This window comes from Aspergillus japonicus, assembly GCF_003184785.1.
Source record: "Aspergillus japonicus CBS 114.51 unplaced genomic scaffold BO86scaffold_4, whole genome shotgun sequence".
NCBI classification, from domain to species: domain Eukaryota; kingdom Fungi; phylum Ascomycota; class Eurotiomycetes; order Eurotiales; family Aspergillaceae; genus Aspergillus; species Aspergillus japonicus.
In genome coordinates, this window is record NW_020291641.1 from 715,470 (window position 1) to 734,805 (window position 19,336).

Sequence of the window (19,336 nt, forward strand, 5' to 3'; positions counted from 1 at the left end):
CCATTTCCCCTCCCCTTGCCTCCCCTTGTAGCACCTTCACCTTCACCTTCACACCTCTTCCTCAGAACAAGACTCCCACCTTCAACAGTCAGGCCAGGATCTTGACTCCTTCTTTCGACTTCTCTCAAGCGATTGTTTACAACACATACTCGCAACATGGCTCTCCCGATACGTACCACCAGCCGTCATGCCTCGCGACTGACCCAAGTGCGTCTCCCTTGGTATCTGCGTGATCAACTTCCGATCTGACCATCTGACCTTCCACCCATCTAGGGGCCCCTCTTCCGGCGCTCCTATGTCATCGAACCCGATCTCAAAACCGCCCTCAAGGCCGTCATCCCCGCCAAACGCGACCTCCTCAAACAAGTGAAAGCGCGCAGCGACCAGGTCATCGGCGAGGTGACCGTGGGCAACGTCATCGGCGGGCAGCGGGGCCTGAAGGCGCTCCTGTGGGAGGGGTCGGTGCTGGACCCGAACGAGGGGATCCGGTTCCACGGGAAGACGATCAAGGACTGCCAGCGGGAGCTACCCAAGGGACCCGTGGGCACGGAGATGCTCCCGGAGGCGATGTTCTGGCTGCTGCTGACGGGCCAGGTGCCGTCAACCGCCCAAGTGCGAGCCTTCTCGCGCCAGCTCGCCGAGCAGTCCCACCTACCGCAGCACCTGCTGGACCTCATCAAGTCCTTCCCGCGGGAGATGCACCCGATGACGCAGCTGTCCATCGCCGTGGCCGCCCTCAACACGGAATCCCGCTTCGCCCGCGAGTACGCCCGCGGCTTGCCCAAGACCGAGTACTGGGAGCCGACCTTCGACGACGCGATCGCCCTCCTGGCCAAGATCCCGCGCGTCGCCGCGCTGGTCTTCCGCCCGGACGCCGTCGACCAGGTCGGCACGCAGCCGCTGGACGGCGCGCTCGACTGGTCGGCCAACTTCGCCGCCCTGCTGGGCAAAGGGGACCCGACCACGCACGGCGACTTCCACGATCTGCTGCGCCTGTACCTGGCGCTGCACGGCGACCACGAGGGCGGCAACGTGTCGGCGCACACGACGCATCTGGTGGGCAGTGCCCTCAGCGATCCGTTCCTCAGCTACAGCGCGGGATTGCTGGGGCTGGCGGGACCGCTGCACGGCCTGGCCGCCCAGGAGGTGCTGCGGTGGATCCTGGCGATGCAGACGGAGATCGGGTCGGGCGCGACGGACGAGGCCGTGCGGGAGTATCTGTGGACCACGCTGCGGTCGGGCCGGGTGGTGCCTGGCTACGGACATGGGGTGCTGCGGCAGCCGGACCCGCGGTTCCAGGCGCTGATGGACTTCGCGGCGGCGCGGCCGGACGTGCAGTCCAATCCGGTGTTCAAGCTCGTGCAGCAGACGTCGGAGATTGCGCCGGGCGTGTTGACGGAACATGGAAAGGTAGGTGCCCTTCCCTCTCGGACTTGATTAAGTTGTCAAACTGACAGCTATGCAGACCAAGAACCCTCATCCGAACGTCGATGCTGCGTCGGGTGTGCTCTTCTACCACTACGGCTTCACGCAACCGCTCTACTACACCGTGACCTTCGGCGTGAGTCGGGCTCTGGGCCCACTGGTGCAGCTGATCTGGGATCGTGCACTGGGCTTGCCCATCGAGCGACCGAAGAGTATCAACCTGAAGGGGCTGAGTGCTTGAGGAAGAACGGACACAGCCGGGATGCCATTTCTTACTTCACGAGTCACATAGAGACCAATCCAGCCATCATGACATTCCCTGAACGTAATGCTTTCCACTCGTAGTGGGTACAGGCTCGGGTCCGGGCCACGGCCAGGAAAGTATTTTGAGTTTCCCTCCGCGATGGAGGCTTGCCTGATCCACGGCGGAAGGAACGGAAGCCAATTGTCTATTGAGTTGAGCTTAACTGGACATGATGCGAGAAGGTGTCATGGTGGCTGTCGGTTAAACAGCGGCTAATCTAAATCTAGCTTTGTGACTTTGGGGCATTCCAGTCCTTGGTTTGGTACTCAAATAGTGAAGAAAAGTTTGGAAGGAGGAGTGTGCACTTCATAGATTCCATGGCCAGCTCTTAACCGTGGTTATATCTTCCATGCTAGTATATATGAGAAAGCCTGTTATCTCCCTTAGCGAAGACTCGCCAAAATCACCCAAACATCGTCCGCAACCTCCCTTCCTCCATCACCTCACTCCAATGCTTCCCCATCCCGCCCCCAACACCCACCTCCACCTCGCGATCCCCGACCTCCCAGATCCTCTGGATCAGCGCCTTCAGCACCCGGATCGGTTTCGACGGGAGACTGTACTCCAACACGCTGACCCGCTGCATCACCACCCGCCGCGCCTGACTGACCTGCAGCGCCATCTGGCTGAGCGGGCCATCCGCACTCGACGAGTCTGGGGCCCGCAACCCCGTCGCGATGGACAGGTATAACAGCGGTTGAATTACCCGCGAGCCCGACTCCAAGGGGATTCTTTTGACCAGGTCCAGCAGCTCCAGGGCCAGGGTTTGCAGACTCCATGTCGAGATCTCCTCTGCACCGAGCACTCGGGTGTGGTCGTCTCGGAGATCGGGGAAGGTTTGGTACAAATGGAGCAGGGCGGCGAGGCGGTAGCCCTCCGCCACATCGACTAGATGAGAGAGCGGGGTTCGTGCGTCTCCCGTCTCGGTGAGGTTGCTGGACTGGAGGGTCAGGGATGTCAGGGTCTGGCGGAGGGAGCGGGCGGCGTGAATGTCGCGGATGAGTTCTTGGAGGGAGTGCAGGGTGGCGTGGTTGGGAGAGCGGAGGCGCTTGCTGTGGCGTCTGCAGAGGAGAATGGTGTGCGCGAAGAGATCTAGAATGTGGCGGGAGACGCCGACCCAGGGGTGGGGGGAGGTGAATGTTGTGGTTGTTGTTGTTGTGGTCGAAGAAGAACCGGGGATTGGGCCGATGAGAGTGGTCGTCGCGGCCGTGGCATCCTGCTCGTCGGTGACCACGCGGCACAGGATGTCCCAGTAGGCGCAGCTGTCGTTGAAGAACTCGAGGTACGTCCGATCGGTGGTGCTCGCGCTGAGCATGCCCGGCTGGTTGTAGTACGCTAGAATAGTTTTCATCTTCTGGAGAAGCGGAATCCCCAGTTGTTGGCTGTCGGTCCAGCAGGTGGTCGTGCCGATGCCGGCGAGGGCAAGGAGGAGGCCGGTGGGGAATTGCGGTGGAGAGGTCTTGTGCTGTGTGAAGGAGGCTAGCTCCTGCTGGATGGACTGCATGGCTGCGGTCCATGAGGTGGTGGCTGTGGCGTGGAGGTGAGGCAGTTGCTCGGACAGATGTAGGGCTGACATGGTCTGCAGACTGTGGAAGACGGCGGCATTGTGGCTCCACGTGTGAGATGCTAGTTTGCGGATGAGATTGCGGTCCGAGTCGAAGCTCGACCACATCGAACATACGTTCTTGAACCAGTATTCGATCAAGAACGTGGTGGTTTCCGTCATGGCTGGGGTGGAGAGGATTGGTTGTGGTACATCGTCCTCAAGGGCGAGAACATCGCCCTGGAGGAGTGCTTCGAATTCGGCCGGCTCATCCACTTCATCCTCTTCTAGGCCACTGACAGGAAGATCTGCCTGAGAATCTTCTGGCAAGCCCTCCTGTACTTGCGACACAACTTGAGCCTGAGCCTGAGCCTGAGCCTGAGCCTGAGCCTGAGCCTGAGCCTCTGCACCCCCCTCTTCCCCCTCCAGCCCCATCAACCACCCAAAACTATCGCCATAGATTCTCCCATACAGCTCCGCCAGTCCATCCAAACTCCCCACCGTCGGTATTCCACCATTTTCCCCACCGATATCATTGCGATCCCCAGCCCCCTCCGACGCCAACAGCCCAGACACATCATCAAACGCCTCCTCCAACTGCTTATTCTCCAGCTCCACCGTCGAACCCGTCGACTCGGGACTCTCCCCCGCCACGCCTGTTATTGAATCCCCTCGCTCGCTCCCAGCCGTCCTCCTCCGTGCACGCGCCGAAGAAACCTCATGCTTAGTCGACCATTTGAACTCGCGCTGATATCCCGGACAAGTGCGCCCTTGCTTCACGCACGCGGTACACGCTGGTCTCGTTTCATCGCATTGGATCTTTGCTTGCGGATCAGCCCCACGGTCAACTTCGAAACATGGAAGGAAGGGGTGGCATACCCGTCTCGACTTACAGGTCTTGCAGCCCGTCCGGAAGCGACGGCCTTGGCGGTTCTCTCTGCTAGATTTCGATTTGGTTGTTGTGGTTGTGGACATTATGCTTCGGAGTCACTCATTCCATCTGCCTTGATAAAAGCTGCTGATAGATCCAAGATAACTTTGATCAGAAAGAGGGTGATGATTCTATTTCAATGATTCTTGGAGAGGACAACCGCACCGAGGCCGAGGATCAACCGAAATGCGGAGAAAGAGGCGTCGATCTTGATTTATACTCCAGCCGTCCAGCCTTATCTCTCGCCTTCCACGTGAGGAGAGAGCGGGGGCGCTGCATGCGAGATAAGAGGGTAATGAGCTGATAAGACTGTTTCCTGTGGGACACGTTAATGATAAGACACGTCTGTTCGACCCATCATTATCACACAAGACACGATCGTTGGAAATGCTTGATGCCCCACAAAAATGCCCCCTAGCGCATCCCCCGGGTGTCAGAATGTTGCGAGCGTTAGCAGCTTTGCCGCTCTTACTTCAAGGGTACGATCCACCATTTCCTGATCAGGCAGAACTGAAGGGGGGCATTCAAGGTATACTTGATTTCAGTAACCCTTTTTGCTATTCAAAATAGAATGATGCACTAGGCTGGGTTCTGAAGGAAGGGCATAGGGACACCATCAGTGAAAGAGCTTGACCTAGGGAGACGGAAGAGGGCGTGCAGAGGACTCCCCTCAACCTCGAGAAAAGAATCGCAGCCCTAATTGCGGAAACAAAAAGAGCCGCAAGTAGCCAAGTCCGGCCGCAATCGAAATACTGCGTGCGCTACTTGACGCCGTCGAACTGACAACGACAATGAGTGTAGACACTCTTCAAGTGGATGAATCGCATTGCTTTGCTCTAACTATGTACAGTAACGCCTTATGTGCTCGTATTTCACTTCATAGCCACTTTCCATGGCTCAGAGATAACCCGCCGCCGTCTCCGCAACCTGCAGCCCAGCATAAGCCTGATCGCAGAACGCCTTGACCGTGACCGCGACCGCGCGGGTCTCCGGGTCCTCGTCATTCACCACCACCGCGTAGGCGATCCGCGACGCATAGGAGGTGAGGTTGGACACCTCGCCCAGAATCGCCGCGGAGCGCATGTCCCCGGCGCCATCCTGGCTGAGCTCGAAGAAATGGAACCCGGAGGTGACCAGCTTGAAGGGGATCAGCATGACGCCGACGAGGGCGCCGATGCCGCGCGTGCTCTTGGCGCTCATCGAGCCCACCCCGATCTTGCCGACGGCCTTCTGGCCCAGACCCGAGAAGTAGAGCGAGCACAGCAGCCCCAGCGCCGAGGTGACGTGCGAGATCGTCTTGATGGACCCGTTCTGCAGCGGGTCCTGGGGCACGAGCTCGTCCGCCACCGTCTGCGACACGCTGATCACCACCTTGAAGACCGAGGTCGCCTTGGAGAGGAAGCCGCCGCTGCCGGCTTCGGACATGGCGTCGATCTCGTTGAGCGGGTTCCCGATCAGGGCCATGAGCGCGCTCGTCCCGTGGAAGCCTTGGAAGGTGGGCCGCTTGAGCGAGTGGTCGGAGCGCTGGAAGCCCTCCGCAACCGTCTTCCAGTGACTGGCGGACACGATGGTCTGGACGGCCGGGTCGTGGGCGGGGAAGGGGGCGTGCTGGTAGGCCACTTTGTAGACGACGGTGAAGGACACAGCGGCGATCCAGCACAGCAGGTCCAGCAAGGAGATGTCGGGGACACCCACGGCGTTGAGGATGTCGGAAACCACCGGGATGTGGATCTTGGTGTCGAGCAGGGCAATGGCGACCTCCGCTACATCGTACAGGAGGTTTAGCACCGCGTCGACCACCACCTGCACGCTGGACAAGACCCCGTCGGCCAGGATGCCGACCACTCGGCGCAGGATGGCCTCCACGCTCAGACTGCTGAAGTCGTGGGCCAGCTGCACGAGTCCCTTGTAGACCCCCTCCAGCACGTGGCCTTCCTGAGCGATGGCCTGGATCAGGTCCGAGAGCAACTGCTCGACGGCGTCCATGGTCGGGTGGTCCCCAACAACGGTCATCTGGCTCGCATTGTTCTGATAGTGATGGGCGAGGAATTTCGAGGCCGAGGTCTGGTCCTTGTGCGGGTTCGAAGCACTAGCCGTGACGACCTTGGTCGATGCATCCCCCAGACCCGACCAATCGGTGATGCCACTCCATTGATTCAGACTCTGCTGGGCCTTTCCGATCTCCCGATCCAGGAAGTCGCGGGCCGTGCGGATGTACTCGACCTCGTTCTGCAGGTAGAGCTTGATGGTGTTGTGCATGACATCCTTGCAGCGGCGGATATCATCCCAGTGGAAGAGCATCTCCACGAACTGGATCAACTTCTCGATCCCGGTCTTGACCTTGTCAAAGACCCACTGCACCGCCCCGACCACCGCGTGGGCCGTATCCAGGACCGCGTGGTAGACCTTGTCCCCGATCTGCGCAATTAGATGCAGAGTCCCGGTGACGGTGTCGTGAATCACCCGCCCGACGCTCTTCACCTCGTGCTTGACCCACTGTAAGACGTCTCCCGCAGCGGTTGTGATGGCGTGTCCGACCGCGTCGGCGATGTCTCCGACGGAGTGGATCACATTGCCCACGGTGTTGGCGATGGCGTCGCCTACCTTCTCTGCAGTGTGCACCACGCCATCCACGACCCCATCCACCGCCTTTCCGATATCGCCGGCCGCATGCACAGCCGTACCCACGGGCCCTCCGATCTCATCTCTGATGTGGTCTAGGGCTCGACCGAGATCACCCAGGAAGCTGAAATTGCTGACGTGCACATTCTTGGCGTGCAAGGAGACAGGATGCAAGGGAGCCGGTCGACTCTGACAGAAGGAGGTTGAGTGGGCCACCGTCGCCGCCTTCAGCGATGTCGTCGTGGCCGGAGCCTGAACTGCGGACGGTGTGGTTGCTGATGGACTGGAGGCAGGGCTCTGGGGATTCTTGATATTCTGGTACGCATCTTTGAAGACGCTCAGATGTTGCGCCACCGCCTCAACGGTGCCATCGTCAATCGAGGAGTCAACCAGGGGGATAGAGTCGGGCGATCCGACCACTCCGCCTGCAACGGTCTGATTGGGGAATGCGGCAGCACGCAGCTTGTCGGCAGAGTTGAGAGCGGCGAGCTTGTCGAAGGTGTGATCCATCGGGTTGATTGTAAGGGAGGTATTTGTCAACTTGGCCGTCAACACGGATGCGTGGAGGCTATCGGTGGCCTCAACCACGGCCAGGGCGCCCGTCGCATCGGTAGGCACCTCGACGGGTGCGGCGGACAGCACGTAATACACACCGTTGACATACGCCGGCACCCGACTATTGGCAGACAGTTGGACGATGGTATTCGCCGCGGGGAGATCCCCACCTAGCTGCGTGGCGTGGATGGTCGTAGTGTACGACTTGAAGCTGGTGGCCTTCTGTTGGGGAGCCTCCCCGGCCAGAACGATGTCCTGGATACACCTATGCGTTCAGTTCCGTGTTTGCAGCCGATCGTGATTGGACACTGGTCGGTGTGGCGTTACAGTCTACTTAGCCATTGGTTGAATCAATCGACATACAGAACTTCATGCTAGTTTACCCGTGACTCCCCGCTCTGGGCCCATAAGATCATTCTTGACTTCTATGTCTGGAGCGACAGCCATGCTCCTAGCATCGTCACAACAACTGATCACAATCAAGACTTCGATATCGAGCAAAATGACTTCCCTCAAGTAAGCTGACAGCTCCTGCCTCAGCGGTGTTTCTCATCCTGACCGTCTCACAGCGGAATCTCGGTGTCCTTTACCACTTCCAAGGGAGAGACTATGCTTGGCACCGTTCGCGCCCATGCGGTACGCTCTCTACCCCAAGCCTCGGAGAAGAGACCTACCATAGTGCTGACGTCTACCCAAAAGAACGAGGCATACCAGATAGAATCAGATAGCAAGACTACTGAGGTGGAGGAGGGACACGTGAAGGAGTTTCAGATCCCATACGATCAACCGGGCTAGGGCTCTTGTCGGGGGGAGTCGGTCGGTAGATGTGGTATAAATGAAGATGAAATGTGACCCAACCAAACAATCAAGTCCCCCTAAACTGGGGCCAGATCTACTGAAAGATAAGGCGTATTTTAGTCTGGACGGGCATAGTGCAGATTTGTTGGTTATTTTATTCGCCAGGGCCTGTTTTGGGCGTCGGACAGGCAGTGTATCGAGTGAGAGCGGGGAAGCTAAATCTCATATTGAACTTCCCTCATGCCCTAATTGCCCGGCCTGCACTTCCCTCTCCACAAGTGCACGGTCCGTGAACCAAAGCTTATATGTATAATGGTCAGGGCCCGTTGGCCCATAACCGGCGGCAGCTTAGTACTAAATAGATGAGAACCAAACTATCTCTGTATTAGGGGTTTGGAGGTCTCTTACTGAAGCTGAGCAGTAAAGCGAAAGCCGCATTCGGACAGTTCCGCGAGAATCATGAATCAGCTTTACTGCGACCTTCGAAATATAGTAGCCTGTGGTTAAACAGGTTGAGTACACACGGACAGCCGCATTCTGCAGATGCAGTTCCCTCTGCTGGGAGTATTCACCACGCGATTGACCATTTCCTGATCGAAGTAGATGCATTGTTGCAATTGTCGAACAGGCGGCGAAGTGATCTGTATGGTGCTGCTGTAGCAGTGCAAAGCTGTATGGATAACCCCCCCAAGAATGTTTTTAGTGTTGAATCTGGCGTGAACAGTGATATTGTTATTGCAGTATGTAGGCGCTGCAATTATCCGTCGCATGATCATGGACGAGATTATCTTACTAAACGTTCATGTGACCGGACGGGCCATATAATCGATTATCTTTCGCATAGGATAAATTATACCGTTGCTTTGCCAGCCTGCCATCAATCTTTCTCATCAGAAGATCCGCATTCAAGGTTTTGTTTTTACAGTAGCAACTTGTATTCAGTCTTGTCCTGAGAAGACCAAACAAAAGAACAGAAGAGTTCGGTGCAAGAAACTTAGATGGGTAACCAATAACTCAAATCGTTGGCGAGTGAGAGCAGAAGAGCGGAGAGCGAGGCTTATCAAGCTTATATACAAGGTATCTTGATCGTGTCCACATTCGTAGATGCCTAGTGAAAAAATGAGAACACTTCAATTGACCCCATCTAAGCACACACTAGTTGTATTGAACGAGAGTTACGCACACACAAGCTTTGCCTCGCCTCGTGTATCAATGCTTGGTCCAGCCCACACACACATCGTTCAATTCGAAGGACTCGGTCTTATCTGAAGGCTCAGGGACACAGAACCCTCAAACCCTAAAACCCTGGAACCATAGAGCCCTTGGGCCCTTTATCCTTCCCGATCTAGCTGCGCTGCCCCGCTCTGGGCTCAGCGCTGATATGAGTTAACTTAATTTACCGCCCACTTTACTGTCTATCACCTATGACACCGAATGCAAGCCATTTCAAGTCCACTTTCACGGGGAAGCTCCGTACCAATCTGCCAATATTTTGAATTTTCCCCGAGTTTCTCAGATTCCTCTCCCTTTGCCCTTCCAGTACCTTTTGTTCACCTTGTGTGTAGATTTAGGCTTGACTACCATTCTGGTCAAATATTTCTCCCCTGAGACCAGCATCCGCTCCTTGATGTGCTATCGCCATCAGTATGGATGACTTGGCTCTGAAGAAGGCTTTCAGGAAGACGAGTCACTACAGTCGTGACAATGCTCTGGCCGCCATTCGCGGCCAAAGCATCCCCCCCGGCGGTCGGTCACCCTATTATTCAACTCTGTCTAGTACGCGCCACTGAGCTGCGCTGCAAACATGACAGTGAAGAATATGACATCCAAAAGAGAAGGCCTGTTTACCCTTTATGACGAGTGCAATTGAGAAGATTGAGGAAAGGAGCAAGTGGCCTCATTTCTAGTTGCCTAGAGATGTGTAGACAGGAGATTACAAGCCGATCACTACATGTGCAAGAATTCCATGGTCCTGGAAGATTCAGTATGGCAGTTAGGGCTTTATGGCGGTGGCAAAGAGATCCAAGACAGCGGCTGGGCCGAAGCTTAGCGCTTGTTGAACATGAGTGGGGGCCATCGTCAACTTCATTTCCTTTCGCTCTCTCACACCTATACCTCACATAACTCACACGTTGGTTCGTATCTCTCTGTATCGTTCTAACTATATCACACACGCGACAACCGGCTCTCTTTCTCTCCTCTACAACCCCGCTTCCCAAAAACAGGCAAACCAACAAGCTGGAAACCAACCATGCCCCCCAGCATCTCCACCGAATCCTTCACATACTTCCCGCTCCTGCCTGGTGAGCTCCGCAACCAAATCTGGCGTTTCGCCCTGTCATCTCTGATCAACGACACTTTCCGCCGCCAACGGCTCTGCTACTACCGTCCGCACCGCGGCTACTGGGATCCTCGACGTCTTACCCCGATGGACCCCGAGTATGATCGCGACAACGAAGACCTGAATCTCTCCTTCGAGTTTCACCACGACCGCCTCGATCCGGTAGTGGTCTGTGTTCCTTTCGTGGCTGTGAGTCGCGAAGCGAGGGGATTAGTTCTTCCTCTGCTGAGGGAGGCGGGGTTTGACGAGTACCCCAACGAGAACACCCCGCGGAAGAACGGCGGTGGCGATGCCGAGGGAGACGATGGTTACAAGAGTAGCAGAACTCGAACTGTGTTGTTCACACACCCAGTCGACCCCCTCCACAACCCCCTCTACATCTCCCTCAACCACATCGAGGCATTTCTCACCGAGCCCTGGGACCGCCTCTTCCAACCGGATCTCGATAATCGGCAGGTTAGTCGAACCGCCCCGGCGATGAGGCGGCTGGCGCTGCCGGCGACGGCGCTGGTGGCGCAGGCGGGAAAACCGGGAGTGGTGACCGAGGTGATGGGTGAATTCTACCGGACGGAGCAGGTGTTCTTGGTTGTGGGCGAGCCCTTGCCGGAGTCACAGGGACAGTGGGTGCTCGAGACGGTAGCGGGGGCGCCGGTATGGTGGTGGGATCCGGTCGCGGAGCGGTTGGTCTTGGATGGTGATAGCGCTGGCACTGAAGTGGGTGATGGCCTCGGAGACTCCGTGAAGCAGGTGGCTGAGCTGGTCGAGGCGGAGACCGAGCTTCGAGCTCAGTTGCGCGAGGTCAGTACGCAGAAATTCGTAATACGTGTGGCCGTGGCCGTGGCCGTGCGGTTGGGTTGAAGACAGGGGGCTTCAATCGAGTGAAAACTGCGATTGTAGCATGGCGAACGCGCTCGGAGCATGTCAACCAGAACTTTGCAAGCTATATTACCTTCTTCTTGGCCAGAACTTCAAATCCATCCACACATGGAGCTGATGTTATAGCTATGGATGAGCGTCACAGCACTGGTCTGCCCACAATCCATCGATGTCGAGCTCGGGTAAGATTGGAGTTTTTACCACCGCGATATTTCACCGTAGATACGCTTTTCCCGGAACACCTTTTTTTTTTTTTCAAAGGAAAAAGAAAGGGTATAGACTCTCCATCTAATCAACCTCAGACTTCTGGCTGTTCAGCAAGCTAATGGAAGTACCATGTCAGACCTAAAGTGAAAACATGATCGACAGGAAAGCCTTATGCCCGCCTTGGCGGAGTAGGTCTTCTGCCTCGTGTGGGAAGACAAGATAGAGAGTAGACCAGTCAGCACTGCAGTCAGTCCTCAGACAGGGTTCGCGGGGAAACTGAGTCCATTGTTGCCAGCACTCATCAATCTACCCTAATTACTCGGCCTTCAACCAGTGGGAGATTATGGTCAACAGTCTACAAGGGGCAAACCCTGGTGGAAAATAATTGATACGAAGTTGGAGAATTCAAGAGGAACTCTACCTTGTGTCCAGCCACTCTTTACCACATGCATGTTTGATGAAGGACATCGATGATTATGATTTGTTTGGCTTTGTTTTCAGCTTTGGATCTCAATGCTTTCTTCAACGCAGTTTTTCAATTGTGACCACATAAACGGTCGAATGGGGTTGGCGAAAGTTCCACAATCTGGATCAAGAGCATTATCTCAGTTCGAAAAGGAGTGATTTGAGTAAACCAGTTTCTTCTTCTCCTTCTTCTCCTTTCCTTTCTTCTTTTGTTTCTTACAAATGGGATCACAAGAGGATCTTTCTGACCATGGATATATAATCATCAATCAAAAAGTAGAGCTAGCTACCAACTGAGAACCAAAAAAGCATTCGGCAACTCTCCCCCGAAACCTCAAATGGAGAAATATCACCGATTCATTAGTCAACATGATCAAAGAAAACCTATGCACAATCTATGAGAGAATCAAATCTATGGCTCCCCGTATGTTCCATACCCTTTCCACCCCGCGCGGGAGAAAAAGAAATCTACACCATCGACACCTCCTTCTGCACGACCCCGCCCTCCTCGCGACTCATCGTGGTATACCGACTGAAATCCCGCTTCTCCTCCCTCTCCATCAACCCCCCACTCCGCTTATCTCCCCCCTGCCGCTGTTTCGCCGCCGCCCGCCGGAAATACACCCGCTTGGCCCACTTCCAGCCCTCCGCGCCCACGAAGAACAGCCCGGCCTCGACGAACACCACCCCCCACTCCCACGAGATCCCGATGTGCTTGAAGACTACGTCGTTGATGACGGGGATGTACAGGATCGGGAAGGTGGTCACGAACCCGATCAGGATGCCCGTGAAGAGGAAGCGGTTGCGGCGGAGGGAGGCGAGCCAGCCTCGGAGTCTGGCCAGGAAGGTTTTCGTGCCGGAACGATCCTCGGATCCGGTCGCCGGCAGGCTGAAGAAGCTCCGGCGCAGGTCGACCATTTCCCACGCCAGGAACAGCGCGAACCAGGTCATGCACACGAAGGTCGTGGCGCGCGCGCGGTAGACCGTGTCGCAGGCGGAGGTGTAGTCGCTGTTGCAGCCCGTCGCCAGGTTGCCGTCGCCCCAGGCGAAGAGGACCAACGAGAAGGCCGAGAGGGAGAGCGCCGCCATCCAGACGCCGTAGACGAGGGTGTCGATTATCACTTCCCAGGTGAAGATGCCTTGTTTCTGTTGCGGGGCGTTAGTTTGGCTGGTTCTGTGGGGGAGACGGGGGTGAAGGGCAGGGAGTTAGGGTTAACGTACATTTTGAGGCGGTCTGTCCATGATGTCCGGAGCGGCCACTTCCATCCCCAGTCCCATGTCCGGCAGGCCAGATGTGACCATGATGATCCAGAGGATTTCCACGGGCGCGATGGGGAAGACGGACTGGCCGTTCTCGTCCTTGAAGGCCAGCCCGATGAGTAAGGTCAGGGCGAGGCCGACGTTCTCTGCCAACAGATGCAGGACGAACTTCTGGATGTTGTCGAAGATGCGGCGGCCTTCTTCGATGCCGTTGATGATCGAGGCGAAGTTGTCGTCCGTCAGAACCAATTCCGAAGCGTCCTTGGCGACGTCGGAGCCGGACTGGCCCATGGCGATGCCCACGTCCGCCCGTTTGAGGGACGGGGAGTCGTTGACCCCGTCGCCGGTCATGGCGGCGTACCGGCCGCGTCGGTGCAGGGCGTCGATCATGCGCACCTTGGTGGTGGGCGCGCAGCGGGCAATGACCAGTGGTAGGGTCGGCAGGGCGTCGATCTGCTCGTCGCTCAGCCGGTCGAACTGGCTGGCCGTCATGACCATCGCGTCGGCGACGTCCTGCGCCACGCTGCCCATGTCGCGCGGGATAATCCCGACTTGCGCCGCGATGGCGCGCGCCGTGCCCGGGTGGTCGCCCGTCACCATGTGCACCGTGATGCCCGCGCGCCGACACTCCTCGATCGCCCCCGCCGTCTCCGGGCGCGGCGGATCATACAGCCCGATCAGCCCGCAGAAGATGAGGTCGTTCTCGACCTCCTCGCGCGCGGGCGTCTCGTCGCGGGACTCGATGGGTCGACAGGCCAGCGCGAGCACGCGCAGACCTTCTTTCGCTAAATCCTCCATCTTCTGCAGAATCTCCTGCCTCTTCTCCTCGTCCAGCGGAGTGGCGTCTGCGCCTGCTGTCCAGACGGCCTGCGTGCACGCCTCCAGCACCCGCTCGACTGCACCCTTGGTGAACACCATCTGGGCCGAGGTCTCGGTATTCTCGAAGATCACCGACATCTTCTTGACGGTCGAGTCGAAGGGGTACTCGGCCTTCTGCGTCCAGACCGGGTTGCGGCCGCCCGTCCACCGCTCCCGGCCCCACTGGAACCGCATGGCGAAGACCTGGATGGCGATATCCGTGGGCTCGCCACGGGCCTGCCACTCGTGCGACTCGTCCGAGTAATGCACATGGGCCAGGTTCGCCATGGCAGCGACATTGAGGTACTGCTGCAACAGGGTGCCTGACCCGTGGGCATTCAACAAGCCCTCCCTGCGCGCGTCCCAAGGCTGGCCACGATCCCCTTTCTCAGTGTCTCCCCCCTTATCCTTCTCATTCTCTGCACTCGCCTCCTGCCCAGGAACCAGTCTCACCCCATCCCCATTCCCAGGATCCAAAACATCACCCCCCTCACCCACAACCACCAACCCCCCCACGCCCGCCACCCAAGCCCTCTTGACCACCATCTTCCCCTGCGTCAACGTCCCCGTCTTATCCGAGCAAACATCCTGCACCGCCCCGAGCATCTCGAGACTCTCCAACCGCCTTACCACCACATTCCGACTAACCATCGATCGCGTCCCCGCCGCCATGGTAATCGTCAACACCACCACGAGACACGCCGGAATCATCGCCAGTCCCGTGGCAACCGCATAGATAATGACCTCACGGTCATTCCGCATGCCATTCGCCCCCATTACAACCAAGGCGAACACCACCGCGATCCCGAAGAGCACCAGCGCCAGCGCCGAGAGCTTCCGCTGCAGGGGGGTGCCCGTATTTAGCCCGAGGAAATTGAGGACGTAGGCGCTAGTCGAGAGGAAGAAATTCGCCAGCGGGTTGATCACCTTCTCGCGCTTCTTGGGCGTGTCATCCTCCGGGTTGGTGCGCGGGGTGCGGCGCTTGTAGTGGGTGGATTTGTTGGAGGCGTGCAGGGCGGCAGCAATTAAACCGATCTCGGTGGCCATGCCCGTGCTGGTGATGATGCCGCGCCCGCGGCCCCGCGTGATGGTCGTCGAGCTGTAGGCGATGTTAAGGCGGTCGCCGGGCCCGGTTTCGATCTCATAAGTGTCGTGCGGGGTTTTGGCGATGGGCAGGGATTCGCCGGTGAGCAAAGCTTCGTCGGTTTCGAGGTTCATGGTTTCGATGAGACTGGCGCTGTTAGAATGTTCGCCGTACTGGGGAAAAGTTAGGGTTCATGGGGGTTGGGCGGAGGCACAACTCACCGAACATCGGCAGGCACGGTATCGCCCACCTTCAACTCCACCACATCGCCCACGACCAGCTCCTTGGCCGGCACCGTCTTGGTCTTGCCGTCGCGGGTGACGGTGCCCGTCGGCGAGCTCAGCGACCGCAGCGACCCCATCGTCTTCTCCGCCGCGAAGTCCTGGTACACGCCCACGACGATATTCAGCCCGATCACCGCGGCGATCACCCCGCCTTCGATCCAGGATTGGATCCCGAAGCTGACGGCCATGGCGATGATAAGGACCTGGATGCTGTTAGCTTGTTTCCCCTTCCATCGAAGGTGTAGAGGATAGGGGAAGAGGACAGTCAACGCACCAGCATCATCGCATTCGCCACCTGCCGGATCACAATCGTCACCAACGAGACCCCCTCGTCATCCTCCAGCTCATTCGGCCCATCCTGCTGCAACCGCGTGGCCGCCTCCGCACTGGAGAGGCCCTGGTCCGGGTTCACATGGAGTTCCTGGAGGATGGTCTCCCAGGGTAAGGAGTGCGCCGGTTGTGACAGATGCGTGCGGGGGGTATTGTTGTCGTTCGATCTGGATTTCATCTTCCAATCGAGTCCGGTGGTTCATTCGTTGTAGATTGATACTCAAAAAGCAAAGAAAAGCAAGGGAATCTAATCTATCGGGATGATGTCATAGATGATGGGCAGTTGTGCTCTAAACCATCCAACTCATCGATCGTCTAGATTTCTTTGCTGAATAAAAAAGGATCTAGATTTCGAGCAATCTGATCGATTTGGAATCTGTCCTGGAACCGAGGAACGCAAGGGGACACAGCCTTATATAACTCTATCATCTCCGATTACCTCCATTCACCCACGCTCGGCATACCCTCGCTTGCTTCCGGCGATAAGGCAATTTACTGAGACAGTGGGTGACTTGGGAGGCAATTTGGGGGAAATGTCATGCCCAGAGCCCGCCAAGAGTCCCTCCAGTCCAGTGAGGGGATTCGCCGCTGCGACCATGACGCAGACAATTGTGCTTCTATCCATGGTTCAAGTCTGGGGAAGACCGTGACCGGATGGCCTGCATGGGCTGGGTGGGAGGATGTGATTTGTTGAGCCGGGGAGTGTACTGTATCTTACCCGGTGGTTCACTGCCAAGCTGGTTCCGCAGCGCGGAGAAAGACGGACGAGGCCCAGCCCAGCCCAGCCCTTGGCGGGAAGATGCATCGCATCGCATCGTACAGCTTTCCCTCTGGGCCTCGTGTTTGTTCCCGTTTCCCTTCGGTCCTTCCTGCGTGATGCCGTCCGGCGAAAGAGAGAGAGAGGTCTACTTGAAACAACAAAGCAACACTACATGAGAAAAAAATAATAAAATAGGGGCGAAAACACACTTTAAAGTGTTCCCACCCCCGGTCGGCTGGACCAGTTCTTTTTTTTATCTTTTTCGTTTTTTTGTTTCTCTGACTTTTCTCCCCGCTGCTATCTACTACTGCTACGGCGACTGCATTAGCCCTTTCGACTGGTCTTATGCTTGCTGCTACTTGCCACGGGTGAATGCCCTGCGTGTCGGTCTGACTGTTCTTACATCCACATTTCATGTTCATGTAGGAATACGTTTATACATACATCATACCTCTCGCGCATCGCAGAACTTCACGTGGTCCCCATCGATTCCCTGATCATATTTCGCTTCGCATATCATATATCACTTTTATCAAGTCTCATTGCCGATGGCGGAGCACGACCCTCCCTCCCCAAGTGGCGAAATCGTCGGCGTGATCATCGGAGCCGTGGCTTTGTTCATCGTCATTAGCTTTTTGCCGATGTAAGTTCTTCTCTATCTGCTTTCCCCGCGGCAGTTCAATTGTTCTGTTGGGGCGCCTCATTCGTGAGATATTCGTCATTCGTGGTCTCCGCCCACCCACATGCCCCCCTGCCCCCCTAACCCTCCCTCCAGCCCTACCTAACCCCCCAAAAGGAGCCTCTCCAGGAAACCCGCCAAGATCTTATCTCGTTTTCCGGCATCCCATATATCATGGCGCCAAGATCTTGGGGTGGTCTTGGGATCTTTCTACCTTTCCTTTTTTTTTTTGTTTCGAGTTGGGGTGAAGGATGAAGGAAGGGGAGGGTCGCCGAACAGTGACCTCACCGGACCCGATACACCCTCCCCCTAAACCACCAACCACTATTCAACACAAGATCAAGACTAACAACCTGGCAAAACACAAGAGCTATAACATGGCACCGTCGCCGCCGTCGCGCCGCCACCACCGCCGCCGCCGGCGGCACATCCTCCACCGCGCCCACCTCCGACCCCCACCGGCGGGACAGCGCCCTACAAGCGCTGACAGGCAATCCGTCGATGCAACAGCTCCCCATCAGCGTGGAACGCTGGCTCGAAGAACAAACCCATTCGGGCACGAACGAAACCTGGCATTATGCCCAGGAATCCTGGTACGTTTTACGTGCGTTTTTGTGTCCGGTTGGACGGATTTCCGCATTCGGCGGGGGGAGGGGGGGTCTGGAAACTTTGTTTCGTGTCGGTTGTGCTGGGTTTTCTTGGCTGGCTTGGCCTGGCTTGGCTGGATCGAGTTCGAGTTCGAGTCGAGTTCGAGTCGAGTCGAGTCGAGTCGCTCTTTCCCTGTCGATTTGCGCATGCGTTCTTGCTTCCAGGGCTGGGTTGCTGCTTATGTCATGGTTCATCCTGTCCCCCACCCCGCGTAGTCGGAGGATTTGGTGAGACAGAGGGAAAAGAGGCGAGCCAAGAGGTCCTTCTTGGCGGGATTCCTTGGCGGGATTCCTTGGCGGGATTCCTTGGCGGGGATTTCCTCCCTCCCCTCCCCTTCCGTGCTCCAATGATCCTGAGGGTCTGCGTTGTTATCAGCACCCCCCTCAATCGCATATCTCCGTGGTTTATCGCGATTTGCCCCCCGGTACCGGCACTGGTATTTCCAGAAATTATGTATGCTATTATGCTAATCTTATGCCCCTGCTAGTGCCATCTGTCTCGAGCGCCTCAGAGTGGAAGTGGACCAAGACGAGAAGGTTCCCACGACCATCACCACCAACAACAACAACCTCCCGCCAACACAACCCAAACCCGCCTGGATCCCCCAGCGATACTACCACAGCAGCAGCGGGGCGCTGGCCCCGACCAACGCAGACTCCGATCTCGAACGAGGAGTGGGATTGGGCGATTGGCGCCGCGGGTCGGTGCCGCTATCGCTCTCATCGTCGTGCGGCTCCACGGATCTCGACGCGGAGCACCCCCCAAAAACCGAGAAACCGCAACAGGATGAGGTGGTGGTGCTGAATCGCTGCAACCATGTCTTTCATGCCGCGTGCTTGGTCCTGTGGGTCGAGCAGCATCGGTATCGGTGTCCGATCTGTCAGGCTTCGTTGAAGCAGAATGCGCAGTAGTTGGTGGTTAGTGGAGTTGTGTGTGTGTGTGTGTGTGTGGTTGCCGATTATCCGTCTTTTTGGGTTATGGTTTTTATTTTTGGTGCTGCCGAGTCTGTTCGCCAAGCATGCGTGCAGGTCTCACGGTTGGGATGGGTAAGGGTGGTGTCCCGGTGTTCTTGGGTGTGGTTGGTTGGCGTGTTTTTCTGGAAGATGATGGTTCTGGTCTTGGCTCGGGTCTTGGGATTTGGTGTTGGCGTTTACGTTGCGTTTGCGTTTGCGCGAATCCTGCTATGAAGTAACGTGTGTTGTACTCCCCCCTTTCTTCATCTTGTGTAAGGTTTAGTGTATTGCTGGGTGGGCTTATAGCCTTGCCTCATCGTCAGCGTGCCCGCACGCATCATCCTTGGCAATGACATCCAACCCCCCAGCAGCAGATCTCCTGATTTCTCTTAGTAATGTAAAACTCAACAAGC

At 56.9% G+C, this 19,336-nt stretch overlaps 6 protein-coding genes across 6 annotated transcripts; 3 read left to right on the forward strand and 3 right to left on the reverse strand.

Annotated features, from left to right (window-relative positions):
* Window positions 1-78: 78 nt before the first annotated feature.
* mcsA (putative citrate synthase Cit1) lies at window positions 79-2,024 on the forward strand. Its single transcript, XM_025671163.1, has 3 exons — window positions 79-207; window positions 274-1,410; window positions 1,466-2,024. Exons 1-3 carry the CDS (start codon window positions 157-159, stop codon window positions 1,664-1,666), a joined length of 1,389 nt encoding a protein of 462 aa, XP_025532046.1. The 5' UTR covers window positions 79-156; the 3' UTR covers window positions 1,667-2,024.
* A 108-nt stretch (window positions 2,025-2,132) lies between these two features.
* On the reverse strand, window positions 2,133-4,352 carry BO86DRAFT_406548 (Zn(II)2Cys6 transcription factor; the record flags this gene model as incomplete). The annotated part of the gene is made up of 2 exons (XM_025674195.1): window positions 4,152-4,352; window positions 2,133-4,091 (listed from the first exon to the last, which is right to left on the reverse strand). Exons 1-2 carry the CDS (start codon window positions 4,245-4,247, stop codon window positions 2,133-2,135), a joined length of 2,055 nt encoding a protein of 684 aa, XP_025532047.1. The 5' UTR covers window positions 4,248-4,352.
* Window positions 4,353-5,100: 748 nt separating this feature from the next.
* BO86DRAFT_406549 (uncharacterized protein) lies at window positions 5,101-7,722 on the reverse strand (the record flags this gene model as incomplete). The annotated part of the gene is made up of 2 exons (XM_025674196.1): window positions 5,101-7,645; window positions 7,715-7,722. 2 exons carry the CDS (start codon window positions 7,720-7,722, stop codon window positions 5,101-5,103), a joined length of 2,553 nt encoding a protein of 850 aa, XP_025532048.1.
* Window positions 7,723-10,277: 2,555 nt separating this feature from the next.
* BO86DRAFT_434790 (uncharacterized protein) lies at window positions 10,278-11,470 on the forward strand. The gene has a single exon (XM_025675918.1). The coding sequence runs from the start codon at window positions 10,430-10,432 to the stop codon at window positions 11,375-11,377; it is 948 nt and encodes a 315-aa protein (XP_025532049.1). The 5' UTR covers window positions 10,278-10,429; the 3' UTR covers window positions 11,378-11,470.
* A 1,065-nt stretch (window positions 11,471-12,535) lies between these two features.
* On the reverse strand, window positions 12,536-16,061 carry BO86DRAFT_302996 (sodium P-type ATPase; the record flags this gene model as incomplete). The annotated part of the gene is made up of 4 exons (XM_025667560.1): window positions 12,536-13,213; window positions 13,289-15,416; window positions 15,491-15,756; window positions 15,828-16,061. 4 exons carry the CDS (start codon window positions 16,059-16,061, stop codon window positions 12,536-12,538), a joined length of 3,306 nt encoding a protein of 1,101 aa, XP_025532050.1.
* Window positions 16,062-16,775: 714 nt separating this feature from the next.
* Window positions 16,776-18,906, forward strand: BO86DRAFT_385694 (uncharacterized protein). The gene is made up of 3 exons (XM_025671164.1): window positions 16,776-17,286; window positions 17,691-17,915; window positions 18,458-18,906. Exons 1-3 carry the CDS (start codon window positions 17,192-17,194, stop codon window positions 18,879-18,881), a joined length of 744 nt encoding a protein of 247 aa, XP_025532051.1. The 5' UTR covers window positions 16,776-17,191; the 3' UTR covers window positions 18,882-18,906.
* The last annotated feature ends 430 nt before the right edge of the window (window positions 18,907-19,336 follow it).